The following is a 23,067-nucleotide window of genomic DNA, read 5'->3' on the forward strand; positions in this document are numbered from 1 at the left end:
CATTGAGATATGCTGTACGGGTAATCGTTCATTAATGCGTATAGAATATCTAATATATTATGTAATATGTGGTTGATATGTATGTGATGAATATAATATGTAATGAATATGGTGTGTGATTAATGTATATATGATGAGTGTAGTGTGTTGTGAATATATATAATGTATTGTATGAATTTATGTGCTTTGGCAATAACATGTCTTTGTTCATGCCAATAAAGCAAACTTGAATTTGATAGATTCAAAGGTTAGGCCTACTTCATGTCCACTGGACTTAATTCATCCTACAAATCCTGTTGTGTAGGAGCAATGATGAATAGACTGGTATATGATTCCAAAGGAGATTCCAAAGGAGAAATCAAAACATATATCATTGTTGTTGTGCTGTCAGCTGAGCACTGGCCTGGGAGCAGCTCGCTCAGGTCCTGCATGTGATTCACGCTGTTTAATGTGTGCGTGGCAGTGATGTCAGAGAGGAGGAGTCTGTTTGCATGCACACAATCTATTGGATCCACACAGATGCACGCATGCCTTCACACCAGAGCACTTCAGCTCAGTATCATATAACCAAGGAGGGAAGTCTTTGTTATTTACCTGCAACTTTTCTGCAACTATAGTCTCGTGGGACAGCCTGGTCTGACGGTGGACGTCGTGAATGCAACTGGATTTTTTCAGTCACCCGCTGAGCTCCTAACAGGTGTTTGGGGCACGCCGTTTGGTAGGATAACATGTCCAATGGGAAAGACGCAAATGCTGAGCGAAAGTGAGTACAGCCAAAACTCACGCACATAATTTGATACCCCCCCCCCCCCCCCCCCCCCTTACTCCTCGATAGATTGGTCGGATAACCTGCCTTTTCTCGTTTTTTATGGATACGTTTTCCACAAGAAACTGAAGTCATAGGAAATTTGTTTCCGCGTCATCTCCCACAGCAGTTTTCTATTTGTCACACAAGATGGCACAGTTTATTTTAAAGCTCCTGTGAGGAGTTTTTGAGTGGTCATGAAATGGACTGAAATGAACAGTGATGCCTCTTTATGACCCAGAAAAGCAAACAAGATTGTTAGAAAAAGGTATTGATCATTTCTGTTTTGTTATTTTAAAGCCTGAAATCGCTGTCAGAGGGTAGGTGTCAGATGAGGTGATTGACAGCACGTCAAGAAAAACCCTGTTTCTGCATTAAATGTTCTTAATGAGTGAAATAGTTGACTGTTACTTGAAAGCAGGAGGAGATAACATAATTTACACATGTACAGGACAAAATAAGCAAGATCACTTAGTCCACAGGGGGGCGCCAAAGTCAACACAAATACAAAGTTTTAATAAATGACACTCTTTGAAAATGAAACCTGTGAATTCTTTAATTTTTTTTTTAGATGGGGCTTTATTTACGTCAGTGAAACGCACTTCTAATGGAAAAGTATTGTAACTTAAAGTTACTCACTGTTACCCTCTTACCTGGAGAGCACATGCACCATGCATGTTTACCAATGGGCTCTGTGCTGCTCCTTTACCCCAGCACACGCAGTACAGTGCATTTGTATTTCCTGTGTGTATATTTTTATCCATGTTTGTGTGTTTTTGGCAGCTCCTCGCAGATAACACTGAAGGAAAGCCTGGATGAGTGTATGGAGGCTTTGGATCTCTTCCTTAACAACCACTTCAGTGAGAGTCTGGAGAGGCTGCGGCCAAGGTAACAGAAAAATCCTGATCAATTTGGGCTTCAAGTGGGTTTTAATGTCTCAGGGCAACATTTTCAGTGAACTTCCAACTTAGTTTTAGCATATTCATTGTGGTTGTAGCTCGATGTCAGCAGTTTTTGGCTGCGGGTGATAACAAGAAACGTCTGTGGTGTGAACTGTGAAGTGGTGTGCTGCTGTCAGAGACATTCGGGTGGCACTGGTATAGGCTTCAGTTCTCCAGGATATGAGGTGTTTGCTGAAGCTGACGCCCAAGGTCTGACTGATTCAACAGGCGACAGAAATGTGGCCCTGGAAAACAAACACTGTGCACAAGACATGCACGTATGGAAGATAAGATGGGAAGAATAAAGAGAGCAATATGTTTACTCTTTATATCTTCTCAGAAGGAAAATGCTTAGTTCATACAGATGCTCTGCTCTTAACCTAAGCTGTGTTTGCTCATGGTATGATATGTACAACACTGATGTGTACAATGCTCCTTGTTCTTTGTAGAGTGAATGAGAGTATGTACCATGCTCTTATCTACGCCACTATCATGGAAATGCAGGCTATGATGACTTTCCAGCATGATGACATCAGCAATGCAGGAAATACCATGAAGAGTGCCCAGGAAGTCTGCCAGAGGTCAGACAAAACACAACACTTTATTTTTTAAGGGGTTGCTGACTTTTCTTCAACAATCTATGAAGCATAAAAGGCAAATATACCTGAATGCATTTACATGACCTGCTTCTGACAAAATTACAGATTTGAATGTGTTTGCATGAGAGGAGCCATTAAAGTAGCTGCTATAACTGTGTCATTTTTGGGCTTGGTGTCATTCAAGATGTTAACTGAAAGCCTTGTCTGGCCTTTTTTTTTTTTTTTTTTTTTTTTTTCAGATTTCGGCGGAAATCCCCAGGTTTGGCAAACAAGTCAGCAGGGGACTCACTTACTGAAGGTAAAAGCTTGGTTGTCTCATTTCTGTTTCAATTAAGCAGTATAAGTGTGAAATTTTGGCAGGGGTGAGATAGGATCCCAGTGTGTCAGTGTGCCAGTTCCCCTAGCAAGTCTAAGCCTATAGCAGCATAACTAAGAGCTGGTCCAAGCTGAGCCAGCTCTAGCTAGAAGCTTTATCAAAAAGGAACATTTTAAGCTTAATCTTAAAAGTAGAGAGGGTGTCTGCCTCCAGGACCTTGACTGGTAAATTATTCCAAAGGAGAGGTGCCTGATAACTGAAGGCTCTACCTTCTATACTACTTCTAGAGACTTAAGGTGCGACAAGCAGGCCTGCATGCTGGGAGCGTAATAGGGGACTATGAGCTAGGCACTATGAGCTCTTTAAGATACAAAGGTGCCTGACCATTAGGTGCGACAAGTAGGTCAGAAGCAGGAGTCAGAAGTAAAATAAAGTAAATAAAGTAAAACCCCAATTCCTAAAAAGTTAGGACACTGAAAAATGTAAAGAAAAAGCACAATTTGATATTTTGCAAATCATTCAATTCCTAAATTGAATTGAAAATAGTTAAAAAAAACAATGTATCAAATGTTTGAACTGGAAAATGTTACTATTTTATTCAAAAAATGCAAATTTTAAAAATGGTGCCAGCAACATGTGTCAAAAGGATTTGCTATACCTCATTCTTTTAACAACATTAGAAAGGTTTGGTAACCGGCAGGACCAGTTTCTGGGGTTTTTGAACTTGAATTGTTGTCCCACTCTTTCCTGATATAGGATTTCAGCTGCTGACAGTTCCGGGTGTCCTGTGTTGTATTTCTTGTTTTTTGATGCTACAAATGTTTTCAATGAGTGACAACTTGGGACTGCAGGGTGGTTTGGCATTGTCTTGCAGAAAAAGGCATTCACTGGATGGCAGCATATATTGCTCCGAAACCTGTACATATTGTTCAACATCAATGGTGCCTTCCCAGATGTGTAGGCATGCCATGGACACACAAGCATCCCCATATCATCATGGATACTGGCATTTAAACTGGGCTCTGTTAACAACCCAGGTGGACCCTCTCCTTTTTTAGATCAGAAGAAATGGCGTTCTAAGATTTCCAAAAAGACCACATTTTGATATGTCAGATAACAGGAAAGTTTTCCACCTCGGGCCCAAACAATTCACCTGCATTTCCAGATAATACCACGTTTATATATGGTTTCCTCTAAGTATGGTACAGTTTTGACCTGCATTTATGGATGCAGCAGTGAATTATGTTCAATGACTTGGGTTTTTGGAAGTGATTTCAAGTGTATGCAGTGACCTCCACTATAGAGTCATGCTTGTTTTTTGGGCAGTGCTGCCCCATACAATATCTGGTTTGGGCCTTATCCCCTTTGTACAGAGATTTCTCCAGATTCTCTTAGTCTTTGAATGATATTTAGTACTATTGATGATGAAATCCCCAAATCTTTTCTAATTTTACGCTGAGAGACATTGTTTTGATAAAGGGATGATTTAGACAACAAAACAAGCCTGGAGGCTCCTTGCCCAAAGATTTAAAATTATTGAGTGTCTTAAAGCATAATGGAAATGATCCTTATAGTATTTAAAAACAGGACCCAGGTTGAAAATCCAACAATTCCCCTTTACTGTGTGTGTATACAATGCTCCGACATATTGTTTCATCTATCTTTTTCCATTCTTTGAGAATTTCCTCTTTTAGTGCCTTGATGCCTGATGGAGAGTGATGCTCAACTTGTTTCTTCAGAATTCCCCACAAGTGTTCGATTGAGTTCAGATCAGGAGACATACTTGGCCACTAAACCACTTTCACCCAGTTCTTCTTCAGAAATTCAGCTGTGATTGCAATCAATGGTCCACATGTGGGGTATACTGAAAATACTGATCCTGAAAGGAAACTAAAGGTTTTCTAACCAATCTGTTGGGGGTCTACTCATTTATGCTGAGCACTGTATATATGTGTGTGTTATTCCAGAGCAGCTTCATGCAGAAGTGTGTTATGCAGAGTGCCAACTCCAAAGAGCTGCCCTCACCTTCTTACAGGTATAGTAGGCTAGTCTGTTTATTTTAACACTTGCACATCATCTTATATAGTATGTCCAAACTTCTATCAAGGCTTTGAAGACTGTATATATGACTCAGTTGTTACACATATTTTATCAATGTTTTTTTGCAGGATGAGAACATGGTGAGTTTCATCAAAGGAGGGATTAAAGTACGAAACAGCTACCTTATTTACAAGTAAGTGTGAAGAGAAAAACATTGTGTTTAGTAATGTAAGTACTTAGAAATGTTAGTGGGTAATTATGGGTGACAACTTATCTGTTTGTTTGAAAGCCAAACTTGCAGTACTTGTTTCAAAGTATTCTTGTCAAAGAGGAAGTCAACCAATCAAAAATGGACTACAGTTTCCTTGTCATGAAGAGTATCTAAGCTGGAAGAAATATTTGTTTTGATGTGAGCAGAGTTATGTCAGACTTTGGAGGGTCAGTTTCAACAAGGATGGAAAAGGAGGTGCATTGTGGGAAATGTAGTTGGGAGTGATTTGTGGATTCTGCATGAGGCAAAAAGTCTAAATAAGTCTGCCTCTGTTGTTCAGATTCTGATCGTTTGGTTTTCTAATGTGTACCTTACAAGTTTCCTGGTTGTGTTTAATTAAAAATCCAATTGTTGTAGCACCCTTTTAACTTTTAAAATCCACATGATATACAGGGTTATTTTGTTACGCCAGCTTGTGTTAACATGTAAACTTACAAAGTGTTCCTTTATCATCCAGAGAGCTGCATTCCTTCATAAAGTCTCGAAGCTTTCTCAAAGGACCCAGCCACCTTCACTTAGAGGGAGGAATAGCATTTGGAATAGGGGCGTTTAATCTGGTATGTCACGAAACAATCTCCAAACACCATCATGTGAGAGTATTTTGTGTAACTGCATGTTTGTACTACACATTCACCTGGCTATCTTTATTTACAGACACTTTCTCTATTCCCCCCACGAATACTCAAACTTTTGGAGTTTGCAGGCTTCTCTGGAGACAAGGTGTGAAATATAAACTTCCTGTACTATACATGACTTATTACTTGACACACTCATGGATGATTTGTACATGTGTGGTCCTGTTTTAGGAATATGGTCTGTCCCTGCTTCGTGATGGTGCAACAGGGATGAATCTGCGCTCCATGCTGTGTGCTCTCTTACTGCTCTGCTACTACACCTTTCTCACTTTCATACTAGGTTGTAGAATATTCATATTGTCTCAAGATATGCATTTGATGATTTATACTGTGTTATAACTTATCGTGGAATATTGCTGTTTGATCCTTTTAGGTACTGGTGAGGGAGAAGTGGCTGAAGCTGAAAGCCTACTGAAACCTTTCCTACTTCGCTATCCAAGGGTGAGTGGCAATAAGTATCATCTATATTGTTTTAAATGCCAGTATGTTTTTTATCATTTGTATTGTACATTCGTTTCCATCTTCCTGTCCAGGGACCACAGATGAAAATTTGCTTATAGCTAACTCTGGCTTGACAGTTTTTGTTTAGCATGGCCCCTGTCAAATAAAGTAATAAATAAATACAAATAATCTGTTCTCATCATCTTCTCAGTTTGGAGGAAAAACTGGGTACATTCTGTCTAGAAATGAGAGTTTAAGTGTAAAATGTACACTGCCAGCTTTTGTTCATTATTTGTGCCTTTTAGCTACAAATATGGCCAGAAAAATATCATCACAAAAACTTAATTTTAGCCTCAAACTAAGCATTTAATTTGATGTAGGTGTTATGTTTTCAACCAATGAGAGTACAAAACTGGCAAAACAGGCAACTTTGACATGATAATATTTTTGCTGTTACCTAATAGTGAACTGCCTTGACAGTGTTGAACTTTGACAAAATTTAGAGCCTGAGATTTAAAATAGAAGAAGCTTCTCTGGCTTATCATGGTGTCATCAGCATACAATGATACATGAGTCAAGGGTATGAAGGCTATTAGGGATGGGACATGATATTCGAATGCTCGAGTATTTACTTTTACCGACTACACCAATTATACAGTCTATGGTCTACCCCAGGCGGCAACGTCCGGTCTCAAATTATGAAACCCATGCGGAAGTGTTACAAACTGCAGTTCATCCAACATCCACTTGAGGCTGGCTGCAGAAACACCAGAAACCACATACACACCAATTCAAAAAAGACAATATTTGCGGCAATAATAAACATGTTTATAGCCTGGTTCAAAGAACGGCTTGGCTCTGAGTAGCTAATTTCTCACTTGGCACACTTGTGAGAGGGGTGCATTTATTTACAACGGGACAGTTCAGAAGATATTAAGATTACGAGTTTTGCCCATTTAAGGACATGACTGACTTTACTGACAGGCAGGAACACTGTAGATGTTGGCGAGGAGGCTCAAAGCCCCCCTCTTCGCCTCATACCAGCTTTACAGAAGTTAGGTTGCATTCAGCATTTCCAATATGGCTCTTGCTGACGATTGGCTTCTGAAACAGATGAGTGACATCACAGATACTACGTCTATTAATTATACAGTCTATGGTCTACACCTGCAGCACAACAAAGGTTATGTTAGTCGCTGTTGTCTCAACTTGATGTTTCAAACCTGCTGTCAGAGAGCTTGATTATGAATAATTGCAGAAGAAATGCCAGTGATTATCAAATAGTATTTTGGCTTGAAATGCTTTTATTTAATTAAATTATCTGAACTCATAATAATAAAATGATAGAACAGAGAAAATAGAAACAAGGGTACAGACAATATAATTATTTTCTAAGCTTCCAGTTAAATATTGAATATGTTAGGTTTCCTAAATAGGCATGGCTTGTTTAATATATCAGTTCAATAATGATGATAAAATCTCAAGCAAAAACTCTTTTATGCTACAAAAAAAATTCTGGTCCAGTAAAATCTTTAAAATGGAATTATTGTTGTTGGTAGAAAGTATGGCACAAACTAAAAAACAAAACAGTTTATAAGTCTGTAGATGTCCAAAATAAACCAGAATAATCCTTTGGTGAAAATGATTTTAGCCTGTGGTGTTTAGTGTATGTGTTATTTTTTTATGTCCTCCTTATCTCTTGTCAAGTCCTTATTTAAACTTGTCCTCTTTCTTAACATACTATGTGTACACAGTCTCAGAGTCTCACTGTACGTCAACGCTTCCTTTTAATCCTGACCCCCTCCCTCAACTCATATATTATTTCTCTTTTTCATCATTTACACTCCGACTCAGCATGACCTCCATCTCAGATCATAACTTTGGTCTGATACTTACTCCCCCTTTACTGCAACAGTAAAACACCCAGAGTCCACCACCTTTCCTTCATTGCACATGCACCTCCACACCCTTATCCCATCACTCACACAACATTACCTGACTGTCTTCTTGTAAAGTCACAATCCTTGTTTCCGCTCCACCTTTTACCTACATGCCGCCCATCCCAGAGAACAAACTCAAAGCTCTGACACAATGTGTACCCAATCGAAATGGAAGTGTCTTGGTTAAACAATTCTAAGAGTTATTACCACACTAAAAGACTGCTTGCAAATAGATGAGAATTTAACATGGCGTATGTTGACATAACATTGTGAGGATGAAATTTGATATTTAAAATGCATTTTTCTCTTCAATCCAGGGGGCAATCTTCCTCTTCTTTGCAGGCAGGACTGAAGAGATAAAGGGAAACATTGATGAGGTGTGTATTAAAGGTGACATATCATGCAAAATTGACTTTTTAATGGTTCTTTACCTGAAATATGTGTCCCTGGCATGTCTACAAACCCCCAGAGAATGAAAAAAATCCATTCTGCCCCTGTTTTGATTTCTACACCTTTCTGTAAATGTGTGTGAAACGAGCCGTTTAGACTTCCGTGTTTTTGTTACGTAACAACAATATCCGGTCTGTCACGGAGTCAGAGCTCGGAGCTTGTTCAGACCATAGACTGTATAAAATAATACTGAATCCCTCCCCCGTTTTTCATTACCTGCACAAATGTGTGCTAACAAGGAGCTTAGGAGGGAGGCATGCTAGTTGTAGGCTGTCTTAATAAACACAAAGGTCGGTTTTACTCCCCACGTCTGCAGATTTGAAGATATAGTGGTTGATTTTTATTTGTCATGGATAAGTGCTAGCGCTAATTAGCATAGCCACATAGCTATATGTTCATAGCTGTAGCTGTAGCTGTAGCTGTAGCTGTAGCTGTAGCTGTAGCTGTAGCTGTAGCTGTAGCTGTGTACCAAGACACACGTCGACATACTGACAAATAAAACAACAAGAAACACTAAATCTGTGACCAATCCTTCATAAAAGGTCCTGCTGCCTTTCTGGCAGAGGTCGGTTTTACTCCCCACGTCTGCAGATTTGAAGATCTAGTGGATGATTTTTATTTATCATGGATAAGTGCTAGCGCTAGTTAGCATAGCCACATAGCTACATGTTCGTAGCTGTGTACCAAGACACACGTCTACATACTGATAAATAAAACAACAAGAAACACTAAATCTATGACCAATCGTTCAGAAAGGTCCTGCTACAGGCGCCTCTCCGTCAGGATCAGATTCAGAGGGTTGAAGTAACGCGATCTCTGAGCAGCCGTGTATATTCAGCCAACATGTAAACATTAGATCAACGTGCTGGAGAGCCGAGGCACATCCACTTCCGGAGGGGGCGTGGTCAGAGGGAAAACAGAGTGTTCTGATGAGGAATGAAGAAGAGGACTTTTCAGGCATGCCAAAATCTGATTTCAAAGTGTTTTTTTGAGCATAAACTTTAAAGACATGTTTTGGGGACCTCTTAGACCGATATATATTGATGAAAAAAGCGTGATATGTCCCCTTTAAAAGATGTGACAGTGGCATAGACAAATTATGATTTTTTTATTTTGTGTACATGTAATGTTTTTGCATTTTGTTATCACAAACTTTACATAATTATACACCTTGCAAACCTTCTTGGTTGGTGAAGTAGAGAACTTCAGCTCAGTGTTAATATTTAGTATGCAAAATACCTCAAATGCAGCCTTACCGTCATGTCTTTATTGATGTGTGTAATAAAACTGTCCTACCAGGCTGTGGCTCTCTTTGAAGATGGCTGCAAGGCACAGCAGGCATGGAAGCAGTTCCACCACATGTGCTACTGGGAGCTGATGTGGTGTTTCACGTACAAGCGAGCATGGAAGATGGCGTACTTTTACGCAGACCTGCTGAGCCAGGAGAGCCGCTGGTCCAAGGTACTGATAAGAACAGGCCAGAACAGATCAGAATTACTTTAACAGAAGTCAGAAGATAATACAAACCTTAACACTCATTTATCACGTACTTACCTTTTTGTTTCTGCCTGATAGGCAATGTATGTCTACATGAAAGCTGCTTACCTCAGCATGCTGCCAAAAGATGAAGCGAGGCCGTTTGGAGAAGATGAGGTAGAGCTCTTTAGGTAAACACATACACCATAACTGTTCTTTATTACATGACAAACTCAATGTTCTTGTATTTTTAGTATGTTGTTGTATTTGTCTGTGAAAGTTCTCAGACATCCAGGTTGTGGATTCGAAGCTTGATCCGAGAAGTCAATTTGGACTTTCTCAAATCCTCACATCTCCTCTGAAAGGCTTCTTCAGCTCTAAACAGACTAGTGGATGGAGCTCGATAATAGAGTCGTCAGTGTACTAATAATAGTCACATTGGCTTGTTAGCAGAGTTGTTGCCCTAGTTCCAGTGAGTAATGTAGTCTCTAAGAGTCATCTGTAAACTGATTGAAGTCTCATGGGGTCGTTAGCAGAGTTGAGGACCTAGTTCCTGAGAGTTGTACAGCCTCTAAGTGTCGTCAGTATACCAATGGTAGTCATATGGGTTTGCTAGCAGAGTAGTTGATTTAGTTCCTGAGAGTTCTTCAGCCTCTATGAGTCTTCACTATACTAATGGTAGTCATCTAGGTTTGCTAGCAGAGTTGATGACCTAGTTCCTGAGAGTTGATCAGCCTTTAAGAGTCATCATTATGCTAATTGTAGTCATGAAGAGTCGTTAGCAGAGTAGTTGACCTAGTTCCTGAGAGTTGTTCAGACTCTAAGAATCGTCAGTATACCAATGGTAGTCATATGGGTTTGCTAGCAGAGCAGTTGATTTAGTTCCTGAGAGTTGTTCATTCCCTTAGAGTCTTAAGTGTACTAAAGGTAGTCACATGGGGTTGTTAGCAGAGTTGTTGACTTAATTCTCTCGTGTGAGTGTGGCTTTACTTGTTATGATAGAGAATTCAAAACAACATTGTATGTTGGAAATTAGTGGTGTCTTAAGCCTCCACCTCTATTAAGGGAGGGTTGTTCAAGCTTTCTATTTGGAGAACCGTTTCTTTGGGTCGAGTGGCAACGTACACTAAACTGTTATCTAATATTTTAAAAGATGGCTTTTATTTCAAAAAGCTCTGCTCTTACAAATTTTTGTTTCTGCTCATCTTGATAATATACAGCTTCCACTTTTTATGAACTTAATTGGACTTAACAGAGAAAGTACTTTTTAATAAAGCATGCATCCATCCAGCCATCCATTTTCTTCCGCTTATCCGGAGTCGGGTTGCGGAGGTAGCGGTCCAAGCAAATTGACCCAGACATCCCTCTCCCCAGCAACACTTTCCAGCTCCTCCTGGGGAATCCCGAGGCGATCCCAGACCAGGCAGGAGATATAATCCCTCTAAAGAGAGGCGTCCGGGAGGCATCCTTATCAGATTCCCGAACCACCTTGGCTGAGCAGCGGCTCTCTACTCCCAGCTCCCTCCTCACCATGACGGTCCGGTACAACGCCTGCATCACTGCTGACGCTGCACCAATCCACCTGTAGATCTCACGCTCCATTTTACCCCCATTCGCGAACAAGACCTTGAGATACTTAAACTCCCCCACTTGGGGCAAAGTCTCGCTCCCCACCGAGAGAGGGCAATCCACCGTTTTCCGGCAGAGAACCATGGCCTCAGACTTGGAGGTACTGACTCTCATCCCGGCCGCTACGCACTCAGCTGCAAACTGCCCCAATGCCTGCTGGAGATCCCAGCTCAAAGAAACCAACAGAATCACATCATCTGCAAAAAGCAGAGATAAAATTCTGAGCCCCCCCTGAACTGGAGACCCTCCTCCCCCCGGCTGTGCCTTGAGATCCTGTCCATAAAAATTACAAACAGGATCGGTGACAAGGGGCAACCCTGGCGGAGGCCAACAGGCACTGAGAACGTGTCTGACTTTGTGCCAAGTATGTGGACACAGCCCTCACTTTGGTCGTACAGGGATCGGATAGCTCGCAGTAGCGCCCCCCGAACCCCATACTCCCGCAGTACCCCCCACAAGAGCCCCCGTGGAACACGATCGTAGGCCTTCTCCAAGTCCACAAGAACCTCGGCATGCAACCATCCTTATCAGTCATTAGTCAGTAGAAAGAGGTGGGCAAGGACAAGACTCAACAAATGTACCTCTGTAAACTCTGCTAGCTAACATGTTTGATTGTTAGCTTGTTACTCTGCCCAAGTGGACAGATCAGTGTAGTTAAAAATCAAGCTCATTTGAAGTTTTGTCTTTTATTGTCTTGTGTCTCTAGAAAAGTTCCCACCTTCAAGCAGAAAATAGCCGGGAAGTCTCCCCCTACTGAGAAGTTTGCTATCCGCAAAGCTAGACGCTACAAGGCTTCTGGCCCAGTCAGGCTCTCTGTGCCAGTTTTGGTAAATGTCAACTCACAAAAACATTCACAAAACATGCCGACCCACAAAGCCTTTCAACAGCATTCTTTGTCTCTTTACAGGAGATGATGTACATGTGGAATGGTTTCAGTATGATCAGGAAGCGACCAGAGCTGACTGAAGGCATGATGCAGACGTTGATTCAAGCAGAGCGAACGCTGCAGGAGTCCCCTGGTAATGCAAGCTGTGTGCCACAACAAACCTGTTTCAGCTAAGGGGGAACTGCAGATCCGGAAATAAAATCACATCTTCCCTTCTTTTACAGGAAATGAATATTCAGTGGATGATCGCTGTGTGATCTACCTGCTCAAGGGTCTGTGTTTGAAGAACCAGGGTCAGCCACATGAAGCTGAGGAATGCTTCAACACAGTGTGTGCCAGGTGAGTGTCAATGGATGTATTTTGCTGTGTGCTCTTACAGCTTCGCTTTTCTCCCAAGTATAAAAGGTATCAATTGAGAAACTGTTTACGGGCAGCTCATATCTGGATGTGTCCATAATGTCATGTTTGATTAGTAAAAACAGTAGCTACCTATGTCTAAGAGGAGGCATTCAAGCTTGTCTAGGGTGTATGTACTGTAGGTCTTGTGAAAGGCAGGCTGTTTATTTAATGTGTGGAAAATGTTACTGAGTGACACAGATAGATATATCACCTTCCCTTGGTATGTGCTCAGTGAAAAGAAGATCAGGTTTGACCACTACTTGGTGCCCAACACTCTGGTGGAGCTCAGCTTACTCTACATAGATCAAGGCAGACGGGACGAGGCCATTAAACTGCTGCACAAGGCCAAGTAAGTTACTCCTTTCTCTGAACTTTACTCATTAACACAACATAAGAGACAGTCAGGTCCTGTCACGTAGATCCAGTCACATGACAGATTTAGATTTTGCACATTTATAATGTGCATTTGGTACAGATCTGCAGGGCTCTTATTAGAGTGAGAGAAGGCATGGTGCTCTAAACAAGCAGTCATCGCCGTCAGGCAGAAACCTTTTAAATATATTAAAAAATGTATGCCAACAGAAAGTATTAAAAAAAGCTTGTGACTGAATTCCATGTAATGTTTGATTATTTGAAAAAACAATTATAAAGTCTATGATCTGTACACTACTTGGCCCACACTAAGGGACATTTAGAGTGCTGACTTCTTTACCTTTTAAAAATGCATGCTGAAGCTAGACATTAAACACAAACAGGAGTGGTGTCATGCTTCCCATTTAACTCAACTAGAAAACACATTGTTAGTATATTTCCTAAACATTAACATGTTTGCTACAGAACATTTGTAGACCATTGAAAATGTACATTGACACATTTATCTGAGTGTCAATATTTGATTAAATATATACATTTAAGTTTTTTATTTATTTATTGAGATTTACAAAATGTTACAAACAAGTTCTTATTTCAAGGCTGTAAGCACAGGTTATATCCCTCTGGTTGCTCAGTGTAGAGCAGCTTAAGGGCCACAAGAGGTCGCTCTATGCCTGTTAAATGTAGGTGTGAAAGGCTGCCCTAAACACAAATTTGACCCTCTCACTGGGGTAAAGATTTGGCTTCTCTGTGGCTGTTTTTTAATGGAAGGAGCTGAACGCTTACATTGTATTTACCGAACATGAAGAAGACAAACCCTCTGCTCTTGTTGGATATAGACATATTGCACTTTTTTTACTCTGACCTTTTCTCTTGCTTTAACTTGCAGAAACAACTACAAGGAATACTCAATGGAGTCTCGTACACAGTTCAGGGTGCACGCTGCTCTGGCCAAACTCAAGGCTGAGCACAGTGAGGAAGACGACGCTCACATGTAGAAAGACCCTTCTTCGTGGATGTCTAAGCTTGACACACTGGACTCTGTTTCTCTCACAGATATGCTTGTTTTAACTTGGTACAGTTTTTAACCTTCAAGCATCACTTCATCTTCACACTGGATATCTTAGCAATGTGTTCAGGTCAAGCATTTCAGGTACTACATTGTGTTGTAAAAATAAATCATGTATAAAGTCCTACAATATTTTTAGAGACCTACCCTAGGAAGACTGGTTCCTACATGCATAAAAATAGTGCTGGGGGGGAAATTTCAGGGCAGTGTACAGCTTTATTCTAAGGACAATGTTATTTTTGAAATATAAATTAAATACACTAAATTTTAATTAATGTTGATTAAATCTATTATATATATATCAAATTAATTTTATGACCCAATGGAATGTATGATTTTACTTTACTGTATTAGAAAAGCTATATATTAAATGATATGCATAATGTACTTTCTTTGTGGATGTTTTAATGTGTAAAGATGCTTCTATAATTAAAAACATCAACAAAAACATAAAAATATAAAACCGTTTCAAATCCTGCATTAGTTAGTCTGCAGCCAGTGTCCCGTGCACCGGGCCATGCATTTGCCTCGCTCCATGTGGATGCAGTGGGAATGCAGACAAGCCTTGCAGGCCACAGCTAAAGCATGTTGATGAGGTGAAACAACTGTTAACTACTGATCTAAACTCAGTTCTTTGTATTAGTCAAAACTGAGTGTTTATGCACCTCCTAGTCAGTTCTAGCACTTTCCAAATACTTCAATTATATTTGCACAAATAAAATTGTACTTATGATCGTCTGTTTGTCTTACATTTTACCATCTCTTGTATGAATTTGCACCATGTGATGTTTATTCCATGTTAAAAATGTTAAAGACACTACAGTATACAGTTAAAAATGTTAAAGACACTACAGTATACAGAGATTAATTTATTTGAATATATGCAACACACAAATGTACATATGCTTAACAAACATGGCTAACAACTGTGGAGAAAAACAAGGATGTTGTTTTGAGATTCTCTTACAGAACAGTCTCTCTGAAGTCCACTATGCAACACACCTTCCATCTTATTAAATGCAGTTGCAACAAATCTCAACAGAACATCTGAAACTACTCAGTCCTCGTCTATGATGAAGCAGCAGGAGGTGTTACGGGACCCGCTCCCTGCTCATCTTTTAGCCTGCGTTTCATCAGCTTTTGATTCTTCTTCCTTTCCTTTTCTATTTCAGCAACCATTTCCAAGAACTTGGGGCTGCGGTGGTCCACCGAGTATCCAAAACGTTCTCTGGCCTCTGCCAGCAACTTTTCACGTTGAGCTTTCTCCTCCTTTAGCTTTTGCTTGGTTTCACGCTTTTCCTTCCGCCAGTCAGCGACCATCTTTGGCATCTTGGCCATGTTGGCTGCAATCAGTTTCTCCCTGCAATGACAATGGAAACAATTGGTGTTACTGATGTAAATATAGAGCATGAAGCATAAGCTTTACATTGGATACTTCATACACATTACATCTTGGCTAACATCATATGGGTATACCATATAATTGGTAGTTTATTCCTAAATAGTAAATTTGTTCTCTGAATGATTATTTCTGATCTCATTAAGCGCAATACTAGTCTCCCAATCCATACTCTGGTTCATATAATATCAAAAAATTAAAAATCATCAGAAAATTATTTAGTAAGCTTTACACAACATTAAAACCGCAAATCTTATCAATTTAACAATTAATATAATTCAACGACTACTTAATAATCATTATTGTTACACTCATTTCTACAAATTAACAAATATACATTTTGTCTTCTAAGAGTTGCTGCTTTTATTGGTATTTTTTTTACTTACTGGTTTTTGGGGAATTGTGATGAGTATGTGGGTTTTTTTTTAACATTATTTAAATTATTTATTATCATTTATTTAGGTTTATTTTTTAGCCTTTGTTAGATGTGACATCCTGAAAGTGAACAGGAAATGAGAGAATAGAGTGGGGGATGACATGAACCAAATCTTGTAGGGACTGGGACTAAATTCTAAAACCAGTTCTACGAGGAATACACCTTCTGTATATGAGGCTAAACCAGTGCCCCTGGCAGATATTGCACCAATAATAATAATACCAATAATAATAATAATAATAATAATAATACACAAACACAAACAATGTTCAAACTTTATTTCCTTGATGTTTGAGTCATTCTTAAAACGAAAAATACTAAATTTCTCCTGCTGCAGTTTCTTTCTGTGATAAATAATACTATTCTGTCTTACCACTGCTACTTTATTATTATAACTTCTATTATAATCATAATTATTTTATCATTATCATAATAATTATTATTATTATTAAGGTCATTATTATTGTTATTATTATCATTATTGGTGTTATTATTATTATTGTCATTATTATTAATATTAATATATGTGAGAATGTGGGCAAAACTTATGAAATTTTAACGATTATTTATGTTGTGTATTTGCCAAAAAAAAAGACTTCCGAGTTGCATTGTGGGAAATGAAGTAACTAGAATTTTGTATGGTTACTATGAATATCTCTCTCCGAAACTCTTTTTTGAGTTATTTGTTTTAATGTTCTTCACAATCACAGACCTGACCCTAACCCTGACAATCCCTCATAATTTCTACATGTTATAATTAAACACTGTTAACTGCAGTTGTCTGAAGCATAATGCAAATCAGTGGACTTCCCTAATCTCTTTATTTGTGTCTACAGTATGCCTCTAAGGAGCCTATGAAGCACAGCACTAAACTGAATGTCAAAAATTACAGTAGCATGCTAGTTTGCCAACCACTGTCCGATTATTAACGCAGTGATGTTAGCTACAGTCACTGAAATGTTGCTTACTTTTTCATCCGTTTTGCAGTTTCCTCCTTTTCTTTGGCTTCGATGTTCTTCAGCATAACTTCTAACGAAGAGTGCCATTCTTTTTCCCCAGCAATGAGATGGTCTAGCTGCTCTTGGCTGGGCCACAAAGAGGCAGGGTCAATGCCTGAAGCGGAGCCGTAGCGACCGAACAGCTTTCTGTCATACCGGGCCGTCTTCTGCCACTCCGGCGTCTTCTCACTGTCTTTGTCTGGAATATAGGGATGACTGAGGTTCAGGTTTAGAGGCTTTGGATTATAGCAGGCCGTTTGCATCAGAGTCCCACTTTGAGAGTTTGCCGAAAGTACACTTTTAGAAGATGGAACTCCCTTTATAGTTCTACATAACACAGTCGTCCTCCTGCAAAGCATGGACGCCGCCATCTTTCCTAAACTACAGGAAGGACCCACAGACAGAGCTGACTACCGAGACGCCTGAACAACTCCGCTGATATTTCTGTCGTGTCTTCTGGTATGCAGGGATGTATGACATGACTGAAATTACAGACAGTTAGTCACTGCAATGGCAAATGTCATATTTGAATTAAATATTTTAATACATGTGGCTATAAATTTAAGCCAGTGTTAAAGGTGACATATTACGCTCTTTTTCATCAAAATATATTGGTCTAAGAGATCCCCAAAACATGTCTTTAAAGTTTATGCTCAAAAAACACTTTGAAATCAGATTTTGGCATGCCTGTAAAACCCTCTTTTTCAGCCCTGCTCAGAACCAAGGGAGAAGTTCCCTCGGCTGGTGGTGAAGCTTTCAGCAGTGTGTCTGCCCCCTGGTGGCTGGCTGCAGTATAGGTCAAAAAATCCGTCTCCCCCTGTCAAACTTTAAAAAATAAATACACGTCGTACGAATGTTTCTCACATCCGTATGCTGTGGTGATATGTAGTTATTATTTGACTGCTTTGTGTTCAAGGCCTCTTTTTCCTGAAAAAGTTTCTTTTTCGTTAGTTATTAGAGTTTAAAAAAATTTCCTTTGATTCACAGCCGCCGTAGAGGGAAACTTCAAAGGACACACAGCGTCTTGTGACACTACGCTGTAGGGCGGAGCTCGTTAGAGTGGCTTCACAGGCTCTGACTGCACAATGGCTGCACCCAGGAGCAGGATTTTTTGGCTTCAGAACCGTACAATGGGAAGAGGCGGAGCAACGCTGACCATTTTTATTTACAGTCTATGCTCAGAACAGGCTGTTTTCTCTCTGGCCACACCCCCTCAGGAAGTGGATGTGGCCTCGGCTCTCTAGCACGTTGATCTAATGTTTACATGTTGGCTGAATATAAACGGCTGCTCACAGACCCGTGTTACTTAAACCCTCTGAATTTGATCCAGAATCTGATCCTGTCAGAGAGGCGCCTGCAGCAGGACCTTTCTGAACAATTGGTCACAGATTTTGTGTTTCTTGTTGTTTTATTTGTCAGTATGTCGACGTGTGTCTTGGTACACAGCTACGAACATGTAGCTATGTGGCTGTGCTAACTAGCACTAGCACTTTTCCATGATAAATAAAAATCATCCACTAGATCTTCAAATCTGCAGACGTGGGGAGTAAATCTGACATTTGTGTTTTTAAGACAGCCTACAACTAGCATGCCTCCCTCCTAAGCTCCTTGTTAGCACACATGTGTGCAGGTAATGAAAAACGGAGGAGGGGTTCAGTTGTATTTTATACAGTCTATGGGCTGAACAAGGTCCAAGCTCTGACTTCCGTTACAGACCGGATGCCATTGTGACGTATGAAAAGCACTGAAAACTGAACGTCTCGTTTCAGCACACATTTAGAGAAAGGTGTAGAAATCAGAACAGGGGCAGAATGGATTTTTTTCATTTTCGGGGGATTTGTAGGCATGCCAGGGACACATATTTCAGGTAGAGAACCATTAAAAAGTCGATTTTGCATGATATGTCACCTTTAACACTGGGGCTGGTAGTCAGATTTAGATACATTTTTATTATACTGGTTAAAATGATCTTTATGTCCCGATGGCAATCAATCATAATGTGTTCTTAAAAAGAGAGAAAAAAAGCCGCTATCTACAGCCGGAGTAAACCTGGGAAATCACCAAATAATCGCTGCCTTGGGAGCCAAAAGATGAAACCAATCAAATCCCGTCCTGCCGTTCTGCCCGCCTCCTGCGCGTACATTTCATGTTTGTTTGTGTTTTTAACTTTCACTTTGATAATGTTTTGGTGTTTTCTTACCGCTGAGTGAGACATGAGTTGACGTAGTGCAAAACACAAACAATGTACTGAGGACCGGTTTTGAATCAGTCACGATCATATGGTCGCGAAGCAGCCGTGCTCATGCATGTGAGCAGGGCGTCGTTTTGGAGGAGCTCCTAGGGGAGGGAGAATGGAGGGGTTAGATGGAGTCCTGAGGACATGCTACATTCAAAGTCATTAACCATAGACTGTATAAAACATGGATGCAGTCATGTCAGTCAAATTAGCCATGCCCCAAATTATCCTAAACCCTTCATGAGTTATATTTAAAAAAATTCACCCTTGTACAGTTAGCGAAGATATAAAAACCAGCTATTCAGACTGAAATCCTTTTATTGTACCAGGCTGTAAACATGTTTATTTTTGCTGTAAGGATAAACTTTTCAGAATGGGTGTGTATTTGGCGTCAGGTGCTTCTCTATCCAGCCTCAAGTGGACACTAGAGGAACTGCAGTGTTTAGCACCTCCACAGTGGCTTTATGTTTCAAGACTGGTAGACTTCCCTTAGGAGAAGTCTAGTTTGGTTAACGGTTGCCGACCAAGAAAAAACACAACTCATTAAAAAATGAAAAAAACATTTTCAGGTAGCTATGTTCCAGATTTGGGTTAGCCTATAGCCCCATGCAAGATGTTCATTCATAGTCTTTATCATTGTCATACATCTAACATATAAGTGTGTGTAGAGATGGTAACAGGGGTGTTATGTTAGCGGTAATCTGGTAGCCACTGTTTAGGTATGGCTGTGTGCGTAGTTGTGGGACACAGAGTGAATCAGAGTGAAGAAGAAGTCTGTGCATATGTGTTGTTGGGTGTGCTTGTCGTCATCAGTGTCTAGGTGTATGGAGCAGGAGAGACGAGAGCGAGCTGGAGTTAGCAGTAGATATTATACCCAGTGTATCAATGACAGGTTTAGATTGTGTGTTGATAAAGTTGATAAAGTGTGCAACTCCTCAAGAGCAGCAAGCAAGCTAAACTACCACTTTAATTAGGACTATGTGTAGTCCACTATTTCCCAATGCTGAATAAAGCTTAAAAACATGGCCTCAGAGATGTGAAAATATTAGAATAAATAAATATATAAACAAAAAAACACATAAAACAAAGAAAGCAGTGCTGAAAGTGTTTATCAAGTTGTCTCAATGGACTTGTGCAATGACTTATGCATCCTTTCTTGTATGTTTTATATATGGTCATTTTTTTCATATTTATAGAGGATAATCTTCAGCTACATACATTTTTAAAGAAGAGATGAACGAACTAAGAGCAACACAGAAATAAAGGAGACTGTATGATACAAGTCTCCTGAGATGACCATCTAACAATGAGAATGGTCCTGCTCGAGTTATCTGCCTGTTAAAGTTTTTTTACAACAAAGCCATGCTTTGTAGGTGTTTACATGTGCCGCAAATTGTATAGTATATCTAACTATCAAATGAGGTGTAGTGATAGGGGGACATTTTTTTCACTAAACATCCCTGTTGACTTGGAAGTAGCTGCAAGCAGGTGGGCTGTAGCCAGAGCATCAGAGCGAAAATGGGAGCTGAGACTCTTTTAACACCTTCTTTGAACATTTAAGGACCACTGGGCAGAGAAATAAACCTTCTTTAGAAGAGAGAATCTTTGTTTCAACCTCTTTGGCTCCACCTCCTTTTTCCTCTTATAGCAGCCACCACCCTCCCTCAACTTTTATATTTGATTTCTTTTCAAGAGACGGAGATAGATGGAACAAATGGGGTTGCTCTGGAGTGCAGCACTTACATTCACAGATGTCACCGCTTTTGTGTGGTGGGAGCGCGCAGAGCTCTCCATCGTCATTAAAGATTTAGGGTTCCCATGGCAGGGGGAGCACTAGGTTGGAGGTGGGGGTGGGCATGACAGAGGCTTAATTTGGCTTAGGAGCGATCGGGTGCCAAGCTCAGGGCTTTAGGGATCACATCAACGTCAGTCACAGGCAAATAGGCTTGTTAGTAGTTAGACGATAAGGGGCTAGTGGCAAGAAGACAGATCTATTTCTGAGTGAGTGTGAGTGGGAGGAGTAGTGCTATATTAATACATGTTTCAGGAAGTTATATAGGACACACTTACCTAAATTATGACTCTTTCGCTCTGGATATTGCATCAGTTTGCACAATGCATTGAATTTGCGTAGAGCGGTAGACTTTCCTGCTGAAAGTACTGAGCAGTTGCAAAGATAAAAACAACTAGATCAGCACACTTTACCCTCCATTGTGGGTTAGATTTGCAAGACCACATCTGGCAGTCTGATAACAGATCTCTCACAGGAGTTGTGTCACACTTTAACCCAAGAGTACATGTGGCGAACAGAAATCCAGACAGTCAAGGTGCTTCTCTCTTCTTACAACTCATGGTTACAACAGAGGCTGCTTATATCTCAAAGACCATCTTGGATCTAGGGAAAAAAATTCACATCAGAGTAGAGCTGCTGCTGAGATTAGATACCACATTTGGTAGCTGTTCACGTATGGTCTGTGGATGTAGAGGTGGTAACCATCACGACTTAATAGAGTCAGATTCTATTCTATTCTAGTAAATCTGTATGTAACTTTTAAAATATACGCTTGGATGTAAAATGTCAATTGGGGCTTGTTTATGCTTTTTTTAAAGTTATGTTTTTGGGCATTTTTGCCTTTATTAGAAAGGACAGCTGAATATTTTGTTAATCAGTTGTCATCTCATGTAGTGGTTTCAGGCATTAACAACGAAGTTTGAAATAATCAATGTTGTCTTGTTTGCTTTTTTAGGTCAAATAGAGACATCTGTTCATCACCAGAAAAAAACTCCCTACAGGAGCTTAATTATACTGTTGTGTGATAAGTACCTTTTTTCATGTGATAATTCACATCTCTCTCTCTCTCTCTCTCCTCTCTCTCCTCTCTCTCTCTCTCTCTCTCTCTCTCTCTCTTCCTCTCTCTCTCTCTCTCTCTCTCTCACACACACACACACACACACGCACACACACACAGCCAAGGTTCGGTGTAGCAATTTGCCAAGCCAGTGTGACTATTTGTTGACACAAAGAAGAAATCATAATAAATTGAGTCTAAATGAACCACTCTTTTGTTGCCTTAGACAATGACAGGGTTTTACTCAGAATTTGGCACAGATAATCAGATTTGTCGCAATTTCCCCAGAACAGGGATGAGGACAAAATCCAAATAAAAGAGAGCTGAGCCCCAAAATATCTCTATTTCCTGTAATGACATCAGACTGCAGCTTTACTGCACAAAAGTAAAGAGAAGGGAAAAAAAGAGAGAAAACAGCCTCCTCGGTAAGACGAGTCCCTGCTGCGCTGGTGATAAATTACAGCATTTTGCAGGAACATCACACAGAAATAAATATTCCAAAGGTAACTTAGGTTGTCGATTGCGTCATGGAGGAACATTTTCCACAGATAACTATAGTATCGTCGGCAAACATGTGATTTTCGCCGTCTTTGTATGCATCTATGTGATCCTTTTTTCTCAATTATTGGTGCAAAAAGGCCATAATGCTCAAAACAAACAATAAGGATGTATGCAGAGTATTTTATGGACCAGCTCTCTGCAGGCTGCTTTTAAACACCCCAACAGCCCCCCACTAATGTTAAACTTGGACTTTACCCAATTCAGAACTGCCAGCGTAAGCAGTCCTACAGTGGTGGGGGGTGGCTGGGGTTGTGGTGTTCTGGAGGTGGATGGGGCTGGTGTGTGTGTGAGTGAGGACGGAGGAGGATGGTGAGCCTTC

General features: G+C 40.2%; 2 protein-coding genes across 2 annotated transcripts; one reads left to right on the forward strand and one right to left on the reverse strand.

Moving 5' to 3' along the window:
- Positions 1-486: 486 nt before the first annotated feature.
- On the forward strand, positions 487-15,007 carry zgc:158403 (tetratricopeptide repeat protein 39A). Its single transcript, XM_034711549.1, has 18 exons — positions 487-763; positions 1,589-1,693; positions 2,196-2,327; positions 2,585-2,643; positions 4,629-4,696; positions 4,830-4,894; positions 5,430-5,529; positions 5,627-5,692; positions 5,779-5,887; positions 5,981-6,048; positions 8,306-8,365; positions 9,738-9,899; positions 10,014-10,105; positions 12,250-12,370; positions 12,451-12,562; positions 12,654-12,768; positions 13,061-13,177; positions 14,090-15,007. Exons 1-18 carry the CDS (start codon positions 729-731, stop codon positions 14,196-14,198), a joined length of 1,695 nt encoding a protein of 564 aa, XP_034567440.1. The 5' UTR covers positions 487-728; the 3' UTR covers positions 14,199-15,007.
- A 111-nt stretch (positions 15,008-15,118) lies between these two features.
- Positions 15,119-17,518, reverse strand: gadd45gip1 (growth arrest and DNA-damage-inducible, gamma interacting protein 1). The gene is made up of 2 exons (XM_034711550.1): positions 17,073-17,518; positions 15,119-15,629 (listed from the first exon to the last, which is right to left on the reverse strand). Exons 1-2 carry the CDS (start codon positions 17,471-17,473, stop codon positions 15,338-15,340), a joined length of 693 nt encoding a protein of 230 aa, XP_034567441.1. The 5' UTR covers positions 17,474-17,518; the 3' UTR covers positions 15,119-15,337.
- Positions 17,519-23,067: the final 5,549 nt, after the last annotated feature.

The sequence above is a fragment of the Notolabrus celidotus genome, chromosome 20 (genome assembly GCF_009762535.1).
Source record: "Notolabrus celidotus isolate fNotCel1 chromosome 20, fNotCel1.pri, whole genome shotgun sequence".
Classification (NCBI taxonomy): domain Eukaryota; kingdom Metazoa; phylum Chordata; class Actinopteri; order Labriformes; family Labridae; genus Notolabrus; species Notolabrus celidotus.

Coding starts and splice junctions, on each gene's coding strand:
- zgc:158403 (XM_034711549.1), top strand. CDS start 729: ATGTCCAATGGGAAAGACGCAAATGCTGAGCGAAA. Junction 4,895..5,429: donor AACAGCTACCTTATTTACAA/GTAAGTGTGAAG, acceptor TTTATCATCCAG/AGAGCTGCATTCCTTCATAA. Junction 12,769..13,060: donor TTCAACACAGTGTGTGCCAG/GTGAGTGTCAAT, acceptor GTATGTGCTCAG/TGAAAAGAAGATCAGGTTTG.
- gadd45gip1 (XM_034711550.1), bottom strand. CDS start 17,473: ATGGCGGCGTCCATGCTTTGCAGGAGGACGACTGTGTTATGTAGAACT. Junction 15,630..17,072: donor ACTGCAAAACGGATGAAAAA/GTAAGCAACATT, acceptor TTGTCATTGCAG/GGAGAAACTGATTGCAGCCA.